This window comes from Atractosteus spatula, chromosome 22 (genome assembly GCF_055471065.1).
Source record: "Atractosteus spatula isolate fAtrSpa1 chromosome 22, fAtrSpa1.hap1, whole genome shotgun sequence".
NCBI lineage: Eukaryota > Metazoa > Chordata > Actinopteri > Semionotiformes > Lepisosteidae > Atractosteus > Atractosteus spatula.
In genome coordinates, this window is record NC_142727.1 from 1,184,243 (window position 1) to 1,202,996 (window position 18,754).

Sequence of the window (18,754 nt, forward strand, 5' to 3'; positions counted from 1 at the left end):
GGGGGCGAGAGAGGGACAGGGGGACACGGGGGCGAGAGGGAGGCAAGAGAGGGGGATAGGGGTGGGAGACAGCGGGATAGAGGTGGGAGAGAGGGGGATAGGGGTGGGAGACAGCGGGATAGAGGTGGGAGAGAGGGGGATAGGGGTGGGAGACAGCTGGATAGGGGTGCGACACAGGGATAGGGGTGGGAGAGAGGGGGATGGGGTGGGAGAAAAATCAGGACAGACGAGGGTCCTGAAGGCTGTCCCTGGGGATAGGGAAGTCTGCTGTGCTCTGTTCGTCCCTGTGACCCTCACCCTCAGGAGTGAGCGCTTAGGACAGGGATGGGTGGGGAAAGGGACAGAGATCAGAGCACAGGGGCTTAGGCCAGCATCTTCACACACAGTCCCACCATTTACCTTTCCATTCCGCTACGTGTCCGGACATTGTAAGGAGCAGGTGGACGTCCACCTGTTCTGCACGCGTTGCCCCATGCTGCAGCGTGTTACACAGCGCTGGTGCAGCTTCCATCTTGCAAGGAGGCGCTCAGCGAAGAAGCCTGCGCCCCGTGTTGAATGATCATTGAGAAAGCCTGCAGGTCCTGTCCCCGAGTCACTGAGTATCTGCAGAATCATCTCGGTACTTTCACAACCTCCATCGCCTTCCGCGCATACAAACACAGGTGTTTCACTCTCACACACATCTAGAGGCAGTCTCGGATCCCCAGGCACACACACACACAAAATCAAGTACACAAACGCAGAGTAACAGAAGACACACAGGCATGCAAATAGAGACAGGAACCTCTATAAACAGGCACATGCACAGGTGCACACGGGCTTGCACACATAAACAGGCGTGCACACACACAGACACGCGCGCACCGCCTCACGCATGAAAAAGAAAAAAATTAACGAATGAGAGAAAAGTATTACAGAAGACAAATTAGGTAACAGTGAAAGAAAGAATGACAAATAGAGGGTTTCTTAGCATCAAAGATGACAGGAAGCTCTTTAATCTAAACCCGCCCAGAGATCTGGATAAAAATCTCTGTAGTTGGACCCAGCCCACCCCCCTCCGTGGGCTTTATCAGGAACAGATCGGATCGGCGCACAGATAGTTGTAAAAACATGCTTCACACACAAAGCAGCACCAGACTAGGTGGCTGCAGACCCTTCCTTTAACATACGCAAAAGTATTGCTTTGCCTCAAAAACAGAGACCCGCTCTCGACCCACCACAAGGCCCTGCTGAGCCCAGGGAAGAGCCTCCTCAGCCAGCTGGGCCTGAAGCTCACTGACAGCAGCCAGCCCCGGGACAGCACCCTTCAAAATCCACCAGAGCACGGGCCAAAACATGCAGCAACACTGCCTCACCCAGTGGCACACACACACACACACACAAGAGCTGAGCCTGGAGAACAGGCCCCAGCCTGCTGGTCCTGAGGCTCGCTGGTGTGGCTGTAGCACAGACAGCATGAGTCGACAGAACTAAAGCTCAGCACACAGGGGACACACTCGGGCCACAGCCTGGCCATTGACTGTGACAGGGAGCTGGGCAGGGGGATTACTACAGAAGCCGGGAGAACTGAAAAACTAGAGGGACAGAGAGAAAAGTGGAGTGAAAGAGGAGCATTTTATACACATATATATTCTTCCCACCCAAAGGAGGCTCCACAGCCAAAATGTTGTGGTCCCTTTCCTTCTCTTTTCAGCAGGGAATAAAGCTTGACTTGCATTTTACACACAGACACCTTCCTCAGTCGTGTACGAGATGCGTACTCTTTATTACAATACCAAAACACGGACCAATCGTACAGGACAGCCGCGCGCGCAAAAAAAAAAAAAGAAAGTCTTCGGAGCTTCAGCGCGTACCTTTGAGCCGAAGCTCCGGCTAATTAATCGCGGTTCTCAGACACGATGCATGATTCAAGTTCGGTGGCGTTGGTGGATTTGAAACGGCGGAGTCGAAGCGCGGATCGAAGTGGCACATCAGATTATCAGGCAGCCCGTCGGTCAGCCCCAGCCGGAGGCATTCGATCAGGCATCCTCGGTCCACAGCATGGCGGCGCCTGTCTCGTGAGTGTCGTTTGTTGCCGCGGCGATGAGGGCTCTACACGATCAGCGAATCCCAGTCGAAGTCGTCCTGGATCTCCTCGCTGTTGCTATGGGCGCGCAGCTTGGGGGCCCGGCCGTGGGGGGCCAGGGGGTGAGTGGGCGGGGCTGAAAGGATGAGGGAGGGGAAGTGTGGGTGAGAGAGACAGCACGTCAACCCCCCCCCCCCCCCCCCCACTGCCGAACAGCGCCCCCTTCCTGCGGGGCAGCTAAACGCGGTGTGGTAAAACGATTGCACCCGCAGCGAAGGAACACGCGCCCCTCGGGGGATGCTCACCCTGGATGGCGGGCGTCGTCCGCGGCGATGCACTGGGCGCCGGCTGCACGGCATGCTGGGTCTGGGCGGCCGCGGGCGGGACCTGCCCGGGGGCACTGGCGGCGGCGGGCAGGGGGAGGTAGGCGTGGTTGGAGGTAGGAGCGCCGCGAGGAAGGCTGGACGCAGGGACAGGGGGAGCAGGGGGGCCGAGCGCCGGGACAGCGAGGGGGCCGGAGGCACGGGGAGGGAGGGGGCTGGGCGGCAGCGGCTGCAGGGCGTCGTGGGGGGGGGGGATGAGCCCGGTCTGCGTGAAGAAGCGGTTCAGCGAGTCGCAGAGCGAGGCGAACAGAGCCGGCTCCAGGGACCAGTCGGACAGCTCGGCCTGCCGCATGCTCTCCAGCAGGTCTGCGGACGGGAGACAGACATGCGTCGCTCGCATTGCTCTGCCCTGCAGTGTGTGGGTCTGCTGAACGGTATAATATGCAGGTGAATGCTTCAAAAGAGCTGTGCTGTTGCACACCCGCCTGTCCTAATTATGGAACAAGTAATGGGTTTATTCCCCGCTGAAAAAAAGAAGAAAGAGAACACAACGTTTCGGCCGTGGAGCCTTCCTCAGGTGTGAGGTGAGGTGAGGTGTGATGCTCACATCTGAAGAAGGCTCCACGGCCGAAACGTTGTGTTCTCTTTCTTCTTTTTTTCAGCGGGGAATAAACCCATTACTTGTTCCTTTGCAGCCTACGCATGCTGACGCGGCTCCCCGCCTGAACTACTATGTCCTAATTATCTACACTGTGCTGTACTGGTCTGCTCTGCTGTACACTGGTCTGAAGTGTGGTGCACTGGTCTGCTGTGCTTTTCACTGGTCTATACTGTGGTGCACAGATCTGTTCTGCTGCACACTGGTCTGTAGTGTGGTGCACTGGTCTGCTCTGCTGTACACTGGTCTATATCGTGGTGGTCTGTCGTGTCTGCAATGCTCTGTTCTGGCCAGTACCTGGGTGCTGGGAGAGGTCGATATTGGCCCAGTCCAGGCTGTTGGCGATCTGGAAGCTCTCCTTTAGGCTGTCAGGAGTGGAGAACCAGTCTGGAGCGATGTCTGCGGGAACACAGATGCACTCACGTACTGGAAACTGCACACGTTTTTTTCAAGCAGAGCTTGAATAAGCTTCCTAACAGTTTTATTAATTGGTTCTGCCTCTAGCTGATGTGTATTTCCTATTATGAAGCCATTATGCCATAGTGGGCAGAGAGCAGTAATGAGACTCACAGCTGCCCCCTTGTGGCGGATGCAGCATCTTGTCAGCGCCTGGTCCTGCAGCAGCTCCGGGGGTGGGTGTGAGCGGGGGTAGGGTGGGGGTGTGGAGGGGTGCACTCTCGCTGGACACTGCGAAAGACACTGGGAGAGAAGCAGCATCCGCTGACCAGACAGAGAAAAAAAGGAGTAGACTGGCATTAATATTAGATATAATGACTGACTGAACACTACAGCACAGTGACACTGACTGACTGAACACTACAGCACAATGACCCTGACTGACTGGACACTACAGCACAGTGACCCTGACTGACTGACTGAACACTACAGCACAGTGACCCTGACTGACTGACTGGACACTACAGCACAGAGACACTGACTGACTGACTGGACACTACAGCACAGAGACACTGACTGACTGACTGGACACTACAGCACAGTGACCCTGACTGACTGGACACTACAGCACAGAGACACTGACTGACTGACTGGACACTACAGCACAGTGACCCTGACTGACTGAACACTACAGCACAATGACCCTGACTGACTGGACACTACAGCACAGTGACCCTGACTGACTGGACACTACAGCACAGAGACACTGACTGACTGACTGGACACTACAGCACAGTGACTGACTGACTGACTGGACACTACAGCACAGAGACACTGACTGACTGACTGGACACTACAGCACAGTGACCCTGACTGACTGGACACTACAGCACAGAGACACTGACTGACTGACTGGACACTACAGCACAGTGACCCTGACTGACTGAACACTACAGCACAATGACCCTGACTGACTGGACACTACAGCACAGTGACCCTGACTGACTGGACACTACAGCACAGAGACACTGACTGACTGACTGGACACTACAGCACAGTGACTGACTGACTGACTGGACACTACAGCACAGAGACACTGACTGACTGACTGGACACTACAGCACAGTGACCCTGACTGGTGGTGCAGTTCAGGCCACACTGGGACTCACGCAGCGAGGTCGCTCTCTCCTTCATGGTGCGGTACAGGCTCTGGAAAGAGGAGTACAGGTCCGGCAGGTTCAGGTCGGCGAAGGAGAATCGGAGGGGGGGCTCTGGGAAGGAGTTGGGGGGCACCAGCAGCCCTGGGGCAGCTGTGGTGGCAGGATATACTGAGGGAGCCAGAGTGACCGTGGGGCCTGTGTGGACTGAAGGGGCTGGGGTGACCACTGGGCTGGGGAGGACTGGGGCGACCACTGGGCTGGGGAGGACTGGGAGAGCTGGGGTGACCACTGGGCTGGGGAGGCCTGGGAAAGATGGGGTGACCACTGGGCTGGGGAGTACTGGGAGAGCTGGGGTGACCACTGGGCTGGGGAGTCCTGGGAGAGCTGGGGTGACCACTGGGCTGGGGAGGACTGGGAGAGCTGGAAGAATGATGTTCAGCTGCTGAGGGGCCTGTTGCTGCAAAAGAAAGAAGAATCCAGTTGATAAGATTTTGTGAGCTCACTGGAGTCTGCACTTCACAGCTGAATAAACTGTATTGACTGGGGGGGCAGTACTGCAGCGCTGACACAGGCGACTGGAGGTGTAATGTCAGTACCTTGCAGGGAGGTGGCGCAGCGGAGTCGGTTTGTGTAACCTGAGGCAAGCCAACACTGGCTGGAGTGGCTTCTTGTTCCTGTTGGTCAGCGTTCTGGACTAACTAAAGACAGACAACAGGGGATGGTCCAGTTAATACAGTATGAATACACTGGACACTACAGCACAGTGACCCTGACTGACTGACTGGACACTACAGCACAGTGACCCTGACTGACTGACTGGACACTACAGCACAGTGACCCTGACTGACTGACTGGACACTACAGCACAGAGACACTGACTGACTGGACACTACAGCACAGAGACACTGACTGACTGACTGCACACTACAGCACAGTGACCCTGACTGACTGACTGGACACTACAGCACAGTGACCCTGACTGACTGGACACTACAGCACAGTGACACTGACTGACTGACTGGACACTACAGCACAGAGACACTGACTGACTGGACACTACAGCACAGAGACACTGACTGACTGACTGCACACTACAGCACAGTGACCCTGACTGACTGACTGCACACTACAGCACAGTGACCCTGACTGACTGACTGGACACTACAGCACAGAGACACTGACTGACTGACTGGACACTACAGCACAGTGACACTGACTGACTGACTGCACACTACAGCACAGTGACACTGACTGACTGACTGGACACTACAGCACAGAGACACTGACTGACTGACTGGACACTACAGCACAGTGACCCTGACTGACTGACTGGACACTACAGCACAGAGACACTGACTGACTGACTGGACACTACAGCACAGTGACACTGACTGACTGACTGCACACTACAGCACAGTGACACTGACTGACTGACTGGACACTACAGCACAGAGACACTGACTGACTGGACACTACAGCACAGAGACACTGACTGACTGACTGGACACTACAGCACAGAGACACTGACTGACTGACTGCACACTACAGCACAGTGACCCTGACTGACTGACTGGACACTACAGCACAGAGACACTGACTGACTGGACACTACAGCACAGTGACTGACTGACTGACTGGACACTACAGCACAGTGACCCTGACTGACTGACTGGACACTAAATTACAGTAACGCTGACAATAACATTGGTTTTATAAAGTACAATAAGAATCCCAGATGCAGTGTAATGCTTGTGTATGCTGACAGTAACTTGAAATAGAAAACTGCAGGAGTATAAAGAGTGGGACAGACACCTGTTCCTCCTCTTTCGGATGGGAGCGTTTTGTGCCTCGTGAAGTGGGAGGAGGATCGTCTGCTGTTGGTCCGTCCATTGTCCAATAGGAGCCCTGGAATCAGTAGACAGGGGTGGGGCAGGTCAGAGAGAGAAAGCTGTTTGGACCACATCACTGTTGGACAATGAAAAAAAGACTACATAGTCCACTATTCTTTTCCCTAATGACGTCAGGTTGATCACTGTCATAATTAACATCAAAGCAAAGTTTCCTGCCAGTGACTCACTCGGAACCTCTCCAGGCATTTTCTAGATTGGATTATTTGAGCGTGATTGTGAGGTGTATTAGTTATTAATTCAGATTATAATTGAGCCAGCAGCCATATAATTCTGCAGCTCACAACTGGCAACCCACTGAAGCTCAGCAGGTGTGAGCCTGGCCAGTACCTGTATGGGAGACCTGGGAAAAACTATGGCTGCTGCTGGAAGAGGTGTTAGTGGGGCCAGCAGGGGGCGCTCACCCTGCGGTCCATGTGGGTCCTAATGCCCCAGTATAGTGATGGGGACACTATACTGTAAACAGGCGCCGTCCTTCGCATGAGATGTAAAACTGAGGTCCTGACTCTCTGTGGTCATTAAAAATCCCAGGGTGTTTCTCGAAAAGAGTAGGGGTGTTACCCAGTGTCCTGGCCAAATTTCCCATTGACCCTTACCAATCATGGCCTCCTAATAATCCCCATCTCTGAACTGGCTTCATCACTCTGCTCTCCCCCCCACTGAGAGCTAATGTGTGGTGATCGTTCTGGTGCACTATGGCTGCTGTCGCATCATCCAGGTGGGGCTGCACACTGGTGGTGGTGGAGGGGATCCCCATTACCTGTAAAGCGCTATGAGTGGAGTGTCCAAAAAAGCGCTATATAAGTGTAAGCAATTATTATTATTATTATTATTATTATTATTATTATTATTATCAGATTCACACTGATAGTCTGGACTGGACTGACTGGACTGGGAGCTGGATTAGTTCTTCACTGGGATTATAATCAGAGTCCACTGACACTGCCAGAGCAGTCTGAGACTCTCCAGCCTGGACTGGACTGACTGGACTGGGAGCTGGACTAGTTCTTCACTGGGATTATAATCAGACTCCACTGCCAGAGCAGTCTGAGACTCTCCAGGCTGGACTGGACTGGCTGGACTACAGGTTTGGTTGGTTATTTACAAAGCCTGTTTTTTAGAAATCAAGCAGAATGCTATTCTCTTGTTCATTATTATGTGTTTTAAATTATTGTTAGTAAAAAAAGTAATTATCACCTTTCCAGGATCATCTGGAGGCCGTGGAATTTTTCTGAAGCACTTGTTGAGGGAGAGGTTGTGCCGTATAGAGTTCTGTGGAAAACAGTTCAGGAGATAATATGGACGGTTGTTGCACACAGAATGTGAAAGACAAAAAATCCAGACTGAGTTATTCTGACTCAGTAATACATATTCTCAGCATACTCTGAGACGCAGAGTGACAAACAGACACACTGAGACAGAGTGAGGCAATGAGAGACACTCACACACACCCTCAGAGTGAGACACACACTCTGAGACAGACACACACTCAGAGTGAGACACACACTGAGAAATGCCGGGGGGGAAAAGACACAGTGGGACAGTCTCTGTCCCTCTCCCACCTTCCAGCCCCGCCCCGCACGGTGGTAATAGGGAAATGTTTCACTGATCCAAGCGTAGATTTCGCTGAGTGTCATCCGCTTCCCTGGCGACGACCTGATCGCCATGGCGATCAATGTGGCGTAGCTGTGGGGAGGTTTCCCTTTCTTGGGGCGAAGCAGCTCCCCAGAACTCCCTGTCCCGGCCTTGTGCTCCTGCCCCGATCGCAAGCCGGCCACTCCCAGCTGGGGCAGCCAGTCGATACTGGTGAGACTGGAGTCCAGATTCGTCGACATGGGTCCTGAGGGAGAGATCAGCGCACACTGTGACACACTGACACACGCAGAGACACGCTGAGACACACTGACACCAGGACACACTGTGACCAGGACACGCTGACACACACTGACACACACTGACACCAGGACACACTGTGACCAGGACACACTGACACACGCTGACACACACTGACACACACTGTGACCAGGACACACTGACACACGCTGACACCAGCCAAAGTAAGGATAGCACTGAGACTGAGCAGCATTAAACACATTTGATTTCTTCTCTCTGTGACATTACATATAGCACCCAGTAACTGTTCTTTCACTTTTGCAAGTATTAATTGTTCATCTCTGTCAAAGTAAGGAGTAACTTTTCTTTTAACGGTTCTGCTCAGGGGGTACGGTGCTGATGACTGGGCCATGTAGTGTGTTGTTGGTGTGCTGAAGGCGCTCAAGGCAGGCAGAACTAATAACGTTACTGCCCCCCGGTGGGCATCTTTGGTAAGTGCGTCTGTCTGAAGCAAGAAAGCCTGACTTGGATGCTGATGTTTGACAAGTTCTTTGAGCACCTCTGGGCAGTGTTGAAGCGCTCCCAGGGGTCAGATCACCTCGCTTCCCAAACCGCCCTTCAGGGTCGTGACAGGCTGCCGGACAGCGGGCTGAGGCCTGACGCCCACAGTAGCCCACAGTAGCCCACCCCAGTGGATCTCGGTGGGCAGGCGGGTGGCAGGTGCGGGAGGTGAAGTCTGTAACAGGGCAGAAGTGTCGTGGGCCCTTCTGCGCCCCCTTGTCTGGCTGGCCTGCACTGCGCCCCACGGCTTTAAATTCTGCCGTGCAAATCCCTGAGCTGCTGTTACTGCAGTTGCAAAAATGCTGGCTGCAGTAGCCCCTGGAAAGCGCCTCTGGAGAGGGCGTCTGGTTCGGCCTGTCTCACCTCTGGTATTCCAGCCCAGTTCGGCCTGTCTCGCCTCTGGTATTCCGGCCCAGTTCGGCCTGTCTCACCTCTGGTATTCCGGCCCGGTTCAGCCTGTCTCACCTCTGGTATTCCGGCCCGGTTCGGCCTGTCTCACCTCTGGTATTCCGGCCTGGTTCGGTTCAGTGGCGTCCGAGGTCGATCTGGGACCCAGGGGCTGTCTGCTTCTCTCCCGGGACGCGGCCCATCGGGGGGATTCCTCAGAAGAGATCCCTTGGGAAATCCATCCCGCCCATCCAGCGGTGCTCTGCAGACCCGGAGGCCACGCAGTGAGTTCGTGTGGGATCCCCAGGCCGGGGTCCGGTGAGGCTTGGGAAGGAGTTCTGAGCCGAGGCTGCGGGGAGAAGAACTTGTTTCGGGCTCCTGTCGGTGTGTGTCACTCTCGGACACTTCCCTCTTTTCTCACACTCCTCCCTCCTTTCTCTCTGTAGGTCCCTGCAACTCCTTTTTTTTTCTTCTGCTGCTCACCGGCGTCTCTGCCCCTTTCTGCTTCTCCCTCGCTCCCGCTGTCCCCCTGCCTCTCCTTTCTCGCTCCTCTTTCTGCCGGGGAAAGTAAACAGAGCAGCAAGAACCGAAGTGAGCAGAGACTTTCACTTCTCGGCCCCTGCCTGGCTCACGTCACACACTCTGCTCCTTCCTGACGGCTGACATCACTGCCTCCCTCCCTCCCTCTTCCCGTAACACACACGCCTCTCTCTCTCTCTCTCTCTCTCTCTCTCTCTCTGTCATGCGCGCAGTCCCTCTGGAGAGAGAGAGAGGGCGGCTGCTGGTTCACAGCAGCGCGTCCTGGTCCTGGATGAGCGCTGTGCCTTTCTCCTGGATTCTCCTGCAGCCCCAGGTCTGAATCTCAGGCCAGCAGGTTTCAGTTTTCTGGGGGGGGGGGGGGTGGCTGGGAGCTTTTCTTTCACAGGCTGCACTGCACATGCTCCGCTCTTGAAAGGCCCGCGGCGAGTGGCTGCTGGTCCCGGCCTTGAGGTGAAGGAGCTTCCCCCTGTCCAGAAATGCCACCAACTGGACCTCCGCAGGAGGAAAAGAGCCCCTGCGTGTGTGTGTTCATCGCAGTCCCAACACCAGGTCACACGTGTCGGAGATATGGTGCAGTACAGGTAAGCAAGCTGAGGGGTGACCGCTGAGCGTACTGGACGTTCTGGAAAACCTGCTGGAAGTTGGGCTTTTCTGAATGAAGGAAACCTGACGATCAAGGAGATCCATTAATAGCACCAGTTATTCAATTCTAAATAATTCATAATAAAAGGCTGCAGACACAGTGTTCTTCCAGGACCAGGACTGGGAGCCATCGAGAGCGGAACAAGTCCAGCTGCAAGATCTGTACCGAACGGGACAACCTTACAAGAGAATAATGGAGACTTGGAAGGTGAATGGATCTGTCAGGTGTGCGGTCTGGCTTCAGTAACAGTGTGCCTTTACCCTCTAGTGCCCAGATCGTGAGTTGTGGGGCGTTTGGAACAAGCTGCCCAGCTGTTTCGTCGAAGCTTTCTTCAAGGAACAGCCGGGTGAGATCCTTCAGTCAGGACAGGAGGATCTGCATTACACAAAGGGTGGCGGGAGTGTGGAACAAGCTCCCCAGCCATGTTGTCGTTGGTAACTGCGCTGTAGCCAAGGGTCTAGTAGGTCCCCTCCTGTGTCTTAAGTTCTTTGGGACTAAAGGGGCTTCATACATTTGTGTTTCATGTCCCACCGTTTCCAGTCCGTTCAGGAAACGCCCGGTTTGACTGCCTGTCTGTATGGCTGCACGCGTGCCGTTACACAGGTGAACGAGAAGCCTATAAGTGCATAATGAGGGGGCGGGAGGTCAGCTTGCGCTGAAGGACCTTCCCTCTCCGATTCCAGTCCCCTGCTGCAGTGGGAACAGGTCCCCCTGGCCCTGCTGCTATTCAGAGCGTCCGAATGCGCAACAGATCAGTGTTATTGATTAGAGCTGGCCGAGGCCGAGGACAATCGATGGGAATTAATAGGTGTTTTTTTGGCTCTTGTCGACAGCCTGGCAAAGGAGCACGTTCGTGTCGCCCGCTTTGAGAAGGGGTTTCCAGCTAGAGCCTCTGCAGCTGCCTCATGCCTCCTGGTGCTGATCTGCTCCCGCAGTCCGCTGGCGGAGCAGCCGGCTGGATCCGGGTTCTGGCTGGAGCTGATGGGGAAGGAGCTCCCAGGCTACAGGCAGGGCTCCGGCGCGGGTTACTCAAGGGTAAGTGTGTGTGTGTAAGAAATACACACACCCCAAAACATCTGTTTATAAGGGTGACGCACACCCCGAAGCCTCAGGTTATGGGGGTGAACTACACACACGCCCCGAAACCTCAGTTTATAGGGGGTGAACTACACACTCACCCCGAAACCTCAGTTTATAGGGGTGAACTACACACACGCCCCGAAACCTCAGTTTATTGGGGTGAACTACACACACGCCCCGAAACCTCAGTTTACTGGAGTGAACTACACACACCCCCTGAAACCTCAGTTTATTGGGGTGAACTACACACACGCCCCGAAACCTCAGTTTACTGGAGTGAACTACACACACACCCCGAAACCTCAGTTTACTGGAGTGAACTACACACACCCCCTGAAACCTCAGTTTATTGGGGTGAACTACACACACACCCCGAAACCTCAGTTTACTGGAGTGAACTACACACACCCCCTGAAACCTCAGTTTATTGGGGTGAACTACACACACGCCCTGAGACCTCAGTTTATTGGGGTGAACTACACACACGCCCCAAAACCTCAGTTTACTGGAGTGAACTACACACACCCCCTGAAACCTCAGTTTATTGGGGTGAACTACACACACGCCCTGAGACCTCAGTTTATTGGGGTGAACTACACACACGCCCCAAAACCTCAGGTTGTGGAGCTGCCTCTTGTTCCGGTCAGTAAAGGGTTTGAGAGTGACTCTCCATCGTCTGCATCGGTTCTGTGGTTCAGTTGCTCGCGATAAATCAACCCCACAAAATGACGGGTGTGTTGTGTCGAATTTGACACAGGCCTGGCCTTAAGGCACCTGTGAGCAGTGGTTAAAGGAACTGAACCTCTTTAGTTTCGAACAGGGGACACAGGTTAAAGGTGAAAGGTTACGGGCGCAACCTCCCCGGAGGGCTGTGCTTCGGGGGCATCAGTGACACTGGAGCCGGTGGGTGTGCCGTAGGAGCTCCTGGCCAAACGCATGCTTGTCTTCGTTACGTACAGTTGTGTGGGGGGGGGGGGGGGACAAACTGGCCAGCCCTGGTGTCAGAGAACAGCTGGATGTCACCCGGGGGTGACTTCACCACAACCAAATGAGGAGTAAGGAAAGCAGGCGGAGCAGCCTCTTCTCATGAACATCTCCCCTGGCTTTCCCAAGGTGTGGCGCGAGCCGACGGGTCATCGCAGAGCATTTTCATCCGCCGCCCCACTGGACAGCACAGACCCGCGGCGCCCCGAGGCCCCCTGGGGCATCTGCGTCGCACGCGCCCGGACTCCGCCGGATCGCACAGGACTCACCGTGCCTGGGACCCGTCTGGGCAAAGGCAGCAGGTAAATTTCACAGGTAGAAACGCCGCCCACGTTCTGAGCATCGATTCCCGCTCTGTCTTTGGACAGCCCGAGCAAGAATGGGTGCAGTTCCCCCCTCTCCTGCAGTACCCAAGGGAGTCCACAAGGTGGCAGCGGGAGTGTCAGTTTCACTGAAGCGGCCCGTTGTTTTAGAAATGGCCTTAGACTGGTTTTTAAATCTTGGTAAGGGTTTAGAAAGCATTGACAAATTCTGAATTGAGCACAAAATCGTGACCTTTGTGAAAGTACTGTAAGTCGCCACGCGGTCGCAAGCCCCTGGTCTCGCCACTGCCGGGAGCGAGAGTTCAGTAGAAGCCTGAAGCAGCCCTGGCTCACGCAAGGTGCTTCATCACGAGTGGATAAGTACAGGTTGTGCAGCAGACATTTCCCCGAAGAAAGTCTCCCACACGAGCTGCGTGCAGAGTTAACAAGCAGTATTCGTCAGCAGTGCCGTCTGCGAGTGGAGAGCAGTGTTTCCACCGGGTTAAAAGAGACGGATGTGCAAGCCTGCTTGTTTACAGTGTCACAGGGCTGCACACCCCACCACAAGAGCACGGCGCTGCGCAGACCAGACAATTTCGGCTATTATGGGAAGTCGATTGAGGTTTTACAAGTTGTTGTGTCCATTTAACTTTCGTTTTGAAGTGCACTTATCGACGCTGGTCCTGTCTCACCCCGGGATATAAAAATAGCGCCGCAAGTTCCCCTGCGCGCGTCTGGCGCTCGAGGGCGCAGACCTGTCCCTGCTCCTTCCTGGTGGCGGTTCCTCCGGGACCTGCTGAGACACGGCCTGTCTGAGCCGCAGTTCGACCGCGCGCCGGAGCAGCTGCTGTTTCAGCCTCGTGCCTGTACGGTCGCCGGTCTCTGTGTCCGAGCCGCCCCGGCTGATCGGGCCAGAGCCCGCCCCGGTTCTGTAGAGTACACGGGTCCGTCGCAGGGGTCGCACCCCAGCAGTGCTGGTCCCCACTGACACGGCAGGCTGGACTGGAGCAGGGACTCGAACCCGCAACCCGTAACCGGTCAGGAGTGCAGAGACTGAGCCACTGGGCTCTGCGGCCCCACCACTGCTCGTGATGCATTTCATCTCTGCTCTTCTGCAGTACTAGGGGTAGAGGTCGTCTCAATAATAATGCGATTGACACAGAAGGCCCACAGTTTCTGCAGCTCTCTGACCCCAGTTGGGAAAGGCAGAGGGATGTGGTAATGTTAGACTGTAAGTCTGGCGCTGGCGCTGGCCGTGCCGCCCTGCTCTCGGGCCAGGGTGGGGATGGTGGTACTTGATGCTGTGCGGCGTGTGCGTGTCTGACTCCCGGCACGTAAACCTGCCCCTCCCCCCACTGCCCTCTGTGTGTCATGTGACTGGGAGGCCTGGGAGAGCAGCCAATCACGGGCCGGAATGACTGGTTACCAGGGCAACCGGTGAGGTGGGGTTCCCAGAGAGATGATGCTGAGAAAGATATTTCAGTAGAAAAAATAAATTGCTGATTTCTCTGCTTCCTGAGCTCAAAAGATGTGACAACCGGCTGTGAATTCGATGATACAGCTGTGTTAGTTTAAAACTGCACGCCACCCCTTGTTGCAGCTACTGCTGATACTACTGCAGCGTGTCTAATCCTGCACTACTAACACTGCAGCTGCTAAAACAATTAGAGTCACTACTATTAGTGTTACTGCTGCTGCCACACCATATCTACACCACTGCTGCTGTGGCTGCTTGCTACTTTCACAGCTGCTGCATGTACACTCACTGCCTCTCTGCGACTAACAGTGGCACCTGCTCTCGGGTGATGCTCTTCTGACCCTGTGATGGCCTGGTGACGGCGCACAGATGTCACTGCTGTTTTTCTCAGAACTGGCCCGCCCAAGTTTCGCCAGGCTTTTCACTTCTGCTGCCACTCGGAGAAGAAGAGCATGCCCACTTCCCCTTTATCGCCAAACAGCTTCCTGTTGCACCAGCGCGGGGGGAAGCAGGCCGGAAGTTGCATCAGACGCAGCTCACAGGCACCAGTGAAAGAGTTACACAGAACTCTGACACACTGAGTCACACAGCGCAGAGCTCGGTACAGCTCTGACACACTGAGTTACGCAGCGCAGAGCTCGGTACAGCTCTGACACACTGAGTCACACAGCGCAGAGCTCGGTACAGCTCTGACACACTGAGTCACACAGCGCAGAGCTCGGTACAGCTCTGACACACTGAGTCACACAGCGCAGAGCTCGGTACAGCTCTGAAACACTGAGTCACACAGCGCAGAGCTCGGTACAGCTCTGACACACTGAGTTACACAGCGCAGAGCTCGGTACAGCTCTGACACACTGAGTTACACAGCGCAGAGCTCGGTACAGCTCTGACACACTGAGTGTAGAGCTGGCACACTCACACTGTAGTTTACAATGCTGTTTGTAGAAGAACACCTATTATAACAGGCCTGCTGTGCTGTAGACCCCTATTCTAGCACAAGCACTGATTTAACACTATAACGAAGTAATGTTCGGGTATGCAGCACAATTATCAGTTGAGCAGTACTGAATGGCACTGGGAAAAGAGAACTGTAACTGCAGTAGTGCAAGTTTAGACACTGTCCTGGACCACAGGTCCTGCACTGTTTCTTGCAGGAGGATCCTATAGCAACAGCTCTGAGCTCTTGATCGTGTAGCCTGCAGGCGTGGTGCTGCCCAGCAGATTGTTGATTCAATACACGTGTGCACACACGCACACAAGCACGCACACACACACACACACACACACACACACAGTGTCAGTTTCTCCCTGAAGGAATCAACAAAGCACACACTCTCAAGCACGCACGTACCCTCACATCCCAGCCCCAGGAGACTGTGGGGGAAAGAATTGCATTACCAAAGGTTAAAAATAAGATCCAGCTCATCTCACGTTATCAACAGTTATTTGCTAATGGCTGATCGATCCGAGAGGAGGGGGAGGGGTGAATGTTGTCAGCATGCATAGGGTTGATTGGCTGAGCGGACTCTACAGTAGATCGTTTTTTATCATGGTGATCTCGATCCTGTTCACGTCGGATAGAGGGTGACAAGCATGTAAGTGCACAATATTACAGAGATGAAATAGTCTTCTTAACGCTGTCTTAAGAGCCATGATACCATCCAGTCCTCTGGCACTGGGGCTGACTGGGCCGAGCCTGGTGCGATGGAGTCCAGTCCTCTGGCACTGGGGCTGACTGGGCCGAGCCTGGTGTGATAGAGTCCAGTCCTCTGGCACTGGGGCTGACTGGGCCGAGCCTGGTGTGATAGAGTCCAGTCCTCTGGCACTGGGGCTGACTGGGCCGACCTGGGTGTGATAGAGTCCAGTCCTCTGGCGCTGGGGCTGACTGGGCCGACCTGGGTGTGATAGAGTCCAGTCCTCTGGCGCTGGGGCTGACTGGGCCGAGCCGGGTGTGATGGAGTCCAGTCCTCTGGCGCTGGGGCTGACTGGGCCGACCTGGTGCGATGGAGTCCAGTCCTCTGGCGCTGGGGCTGACTGGGCCGACCTGGGTGTGATAGAGTCCAGTCCTCTGGCACTGGGGCTGACTGGGCCGAGCCGGGTGTGATAGAGTCCAGTCCTCTGGCGCTGGGGCTGACTGGGCCGAGCCGGGTGTGATGGAGTCCAGTCCTCTGGCGCTGGGGCTGACTGGGCCGACCTGGTGCGATGGAGTCCAGTCCTCTGGCGCTGGGGCTGACTGGGCCGAGCCGGGTGTGATGGAGTCCAGTCCTCTGGCGCTGGGGCTGACTGGGCCGACCTGGGTGTGATTGATTAGTACCTGGCCATGATCTCATGGAAGGCACACAGCTGCTGATGGCTGGGGAGGGGCTGAGGTAGAGGGCGTGTGTGAAGGCGGGGAGTGAGGAGAGGGGGGCGGAGGAGTGAGACTGAAGTGGGGAAGTGAGATGCGGGCAGTGTAGCGATGGACAGCAGCCTGAGTGATGTCAGAGTGTATGGATATGTTGACTGGAGAGAGAGCCACCACAGGCTCTGATATGGTGTTTGTCTGTGTGAGTCTCCTGCCGGAGTTGGATTCCGTCACTGCTGACAATAATGTTAGTCCTGTTTCCATCTCATAGCCTAGCTGAGGAAGACTGTGGGAGACTGAGGTCCCCTCCTTCAGAGGAGACGCACACTGAGGTCCCCCTGTGACCCCTCCTTCAGAGGAGACACACTGAGGTCCCCTGTGACCCCTCCTTCAGAGGAGACACTCTGAGGTCCCTGTGACCCCTCCTTCAGAGGAGACACACTGAGGTCCCCCTGTGACCCCTCCTTCAGAGGAGACACTCTGAGGTCCCTGTGACCCCTCCTTCAGAGGAGACACACACTGAGGTCCCCCTGTGACCCCTCCTTCAGAGGAGACACTCTGAGGTCCCCCTGTGACCCCTCCTTCAGAGGAGACACTCTGAGGTCCCCCTGTGACCCCTCCTTCAGAGGAGACACACACTGAGGTCCCCTGTGACCCCTCCTTCAGAGGAGACACACACTGAGGTCCCTGTGACCCCTCCTTCAGAGGAGACACACTGAGGTCCCCTGTGACCCCTCCTTCAGAGGAGACACACTGAGGTCCCCCTGTGACCCCTCCTTCAGAGGAGACACACACTGAGGTCCCCCTGTGACCCCTCCTTCAGAGGAGACACACTGAGGTCTCCCTGTGACCCCTCCTTCAGAGGAGACACACTGAGGTCCCCTGTGACGCCTCCTTCAGAGGAGACACACTGAGGTCCCCCTGTGACCCCTCCTTCAGAGGAGACACTCTGAGGTCCCCTGTGACGCCTCCTTCAGAGGAGACACACTGAGGTCCCTGTGACCCCTCCTTCAGAGGAGACACACACTGAGGTCCCTGTGACCCCTCCTTCAGAGGAGACACACACTGAGGTCCCCTGTGACCCCTCCTTCAGAGGAGACACTCTGAGGTCCCTGTGACCCCTCCTTCAGAGGAGACACTCTGAGGTCCCCCTGTGACCCCTCCTTCAGAGGAGACACTCTGAGGTCCCCCTGTGACCCCTCCTTCAGAGGAGACACACACTGAGGTCCCTGTGACCCCTCCTTCAGAGGAGACACACTGAGGTCCCCTGTGACCCCTCCTTCAGAGGAGACACTCTGAGGTCCCCCTGTGACCCCTCCTTCAGAGGAGACACACACTGAGGTCCCTGTGACCCCTCCTTCAGAGGAGACACACTGAGGTCCCCTGTGACCCCTCCTTCAGAGGAGACACTCTGAGGTCCCTGTGACCCCTCCTTCAGAGGAGACACTCTGAGGTCCCCTGTGACGCCTCCTTCAGAGGAGACACAATGAGGTCCCCTGTGACCCCTCCTTCAGAGGAGACACTCTGAGGTCCCCCTGTGACCCCTCCTTCAGAGGAGACACTCTGAGGTCCCCCTGTGACCCCTCCTTCAGAGGAGACACTCTGAGGTATCTGTGACCCCTCCTTCAGAGGAGACACTCTGAGGTCCCCTGTGACCCCTCCTTCAGAGGAGACACACTGAGGTCCCCTGTGACCCCTCCTTCAGAGGAGACACTCTGAGGTCCCTGTGACCCCTCCTTCAGAGGAGACACACTGAGGTCCCCTGTGACCCCTCCTTCAGAGGAGACACACTGAGGTCCCTGTGACCCCTCTTTCAGAGGAGACACAGTGAGGTCTCCCTGTGACCCCTCCTTCAGAGGAGACACACTGAGGTCCCCTGTGACGCCTCCTTCAGAGGAGACACACTGAGGTCCCTGTGACGCCTCCTTCAGAGGAGACACACTGAGGTCCCCCTGTGACCCCTCCTTCAGAGGAGACACACACTGAGGTCCCCTGTGAACCCTCCTTCAGAGGAGACACACACTGAGGTCCCCTGTGACCCCTCCTTCAGAGGAGACACTCTGAGGTCCCCTGTGACGCCTCCTTCAGAGG

The 18,754-nt window shown here is 55.4% G+C and overlaps 1 protein-coding gene across 3 annotated transcripts; it reads right to left on the reverse strand.

Annotated features, from left to right (window-relative positions):
• Positions 1-1,739: 1,739 nt before the first annotated feature.
• foxj2 (forkhead box J2) lies at positions 1,740-9,977 on the reverse strand. Of its 3 annotated transcripts, none has more exons than XM_088939413.1 (10): positions 9,403-9,944; positions 8,072-8,349; positions 7,707-7,781; positions 6,415-6,507; positions 5,199-5,300; positions 4,612-5,059; positions 3,617-3,766; positions 3,344-3,445; positions 2,371-2,754; positions 1,740-2,201 (listed from the first exon to the last, which is right to left on the reverse strand). In XM_088939413.1, the coding sequence occupies exons 2-10, from the start codon at positions 8,342-8,344 to the stop codon at positions 2,092-2,094; spliced, it is 1,737 nt and encodes a 578-aa protein (XP_088795539.1). In that variant the 5' UTR covers positions 8,345-8,349; positions 9,403-9,944; the 3' UTR covers positions 1,740-2,091. The 3 variants fall into 3 exon arrangements, with proteins under 3 accessions (XP_088795539.1, XP_088795540.1, XP_088795541.1); XM_088939414.1 differs by having other exon boundaries at positions 9,267-9,937; XM_088939415.1 differs by lacking the exon at positions 3,344-3,445 and having other exon boundaries at positions 9,403-9,977.
• Positions 9,978-18,754: the final 8,777 nt, after the last annotated feature.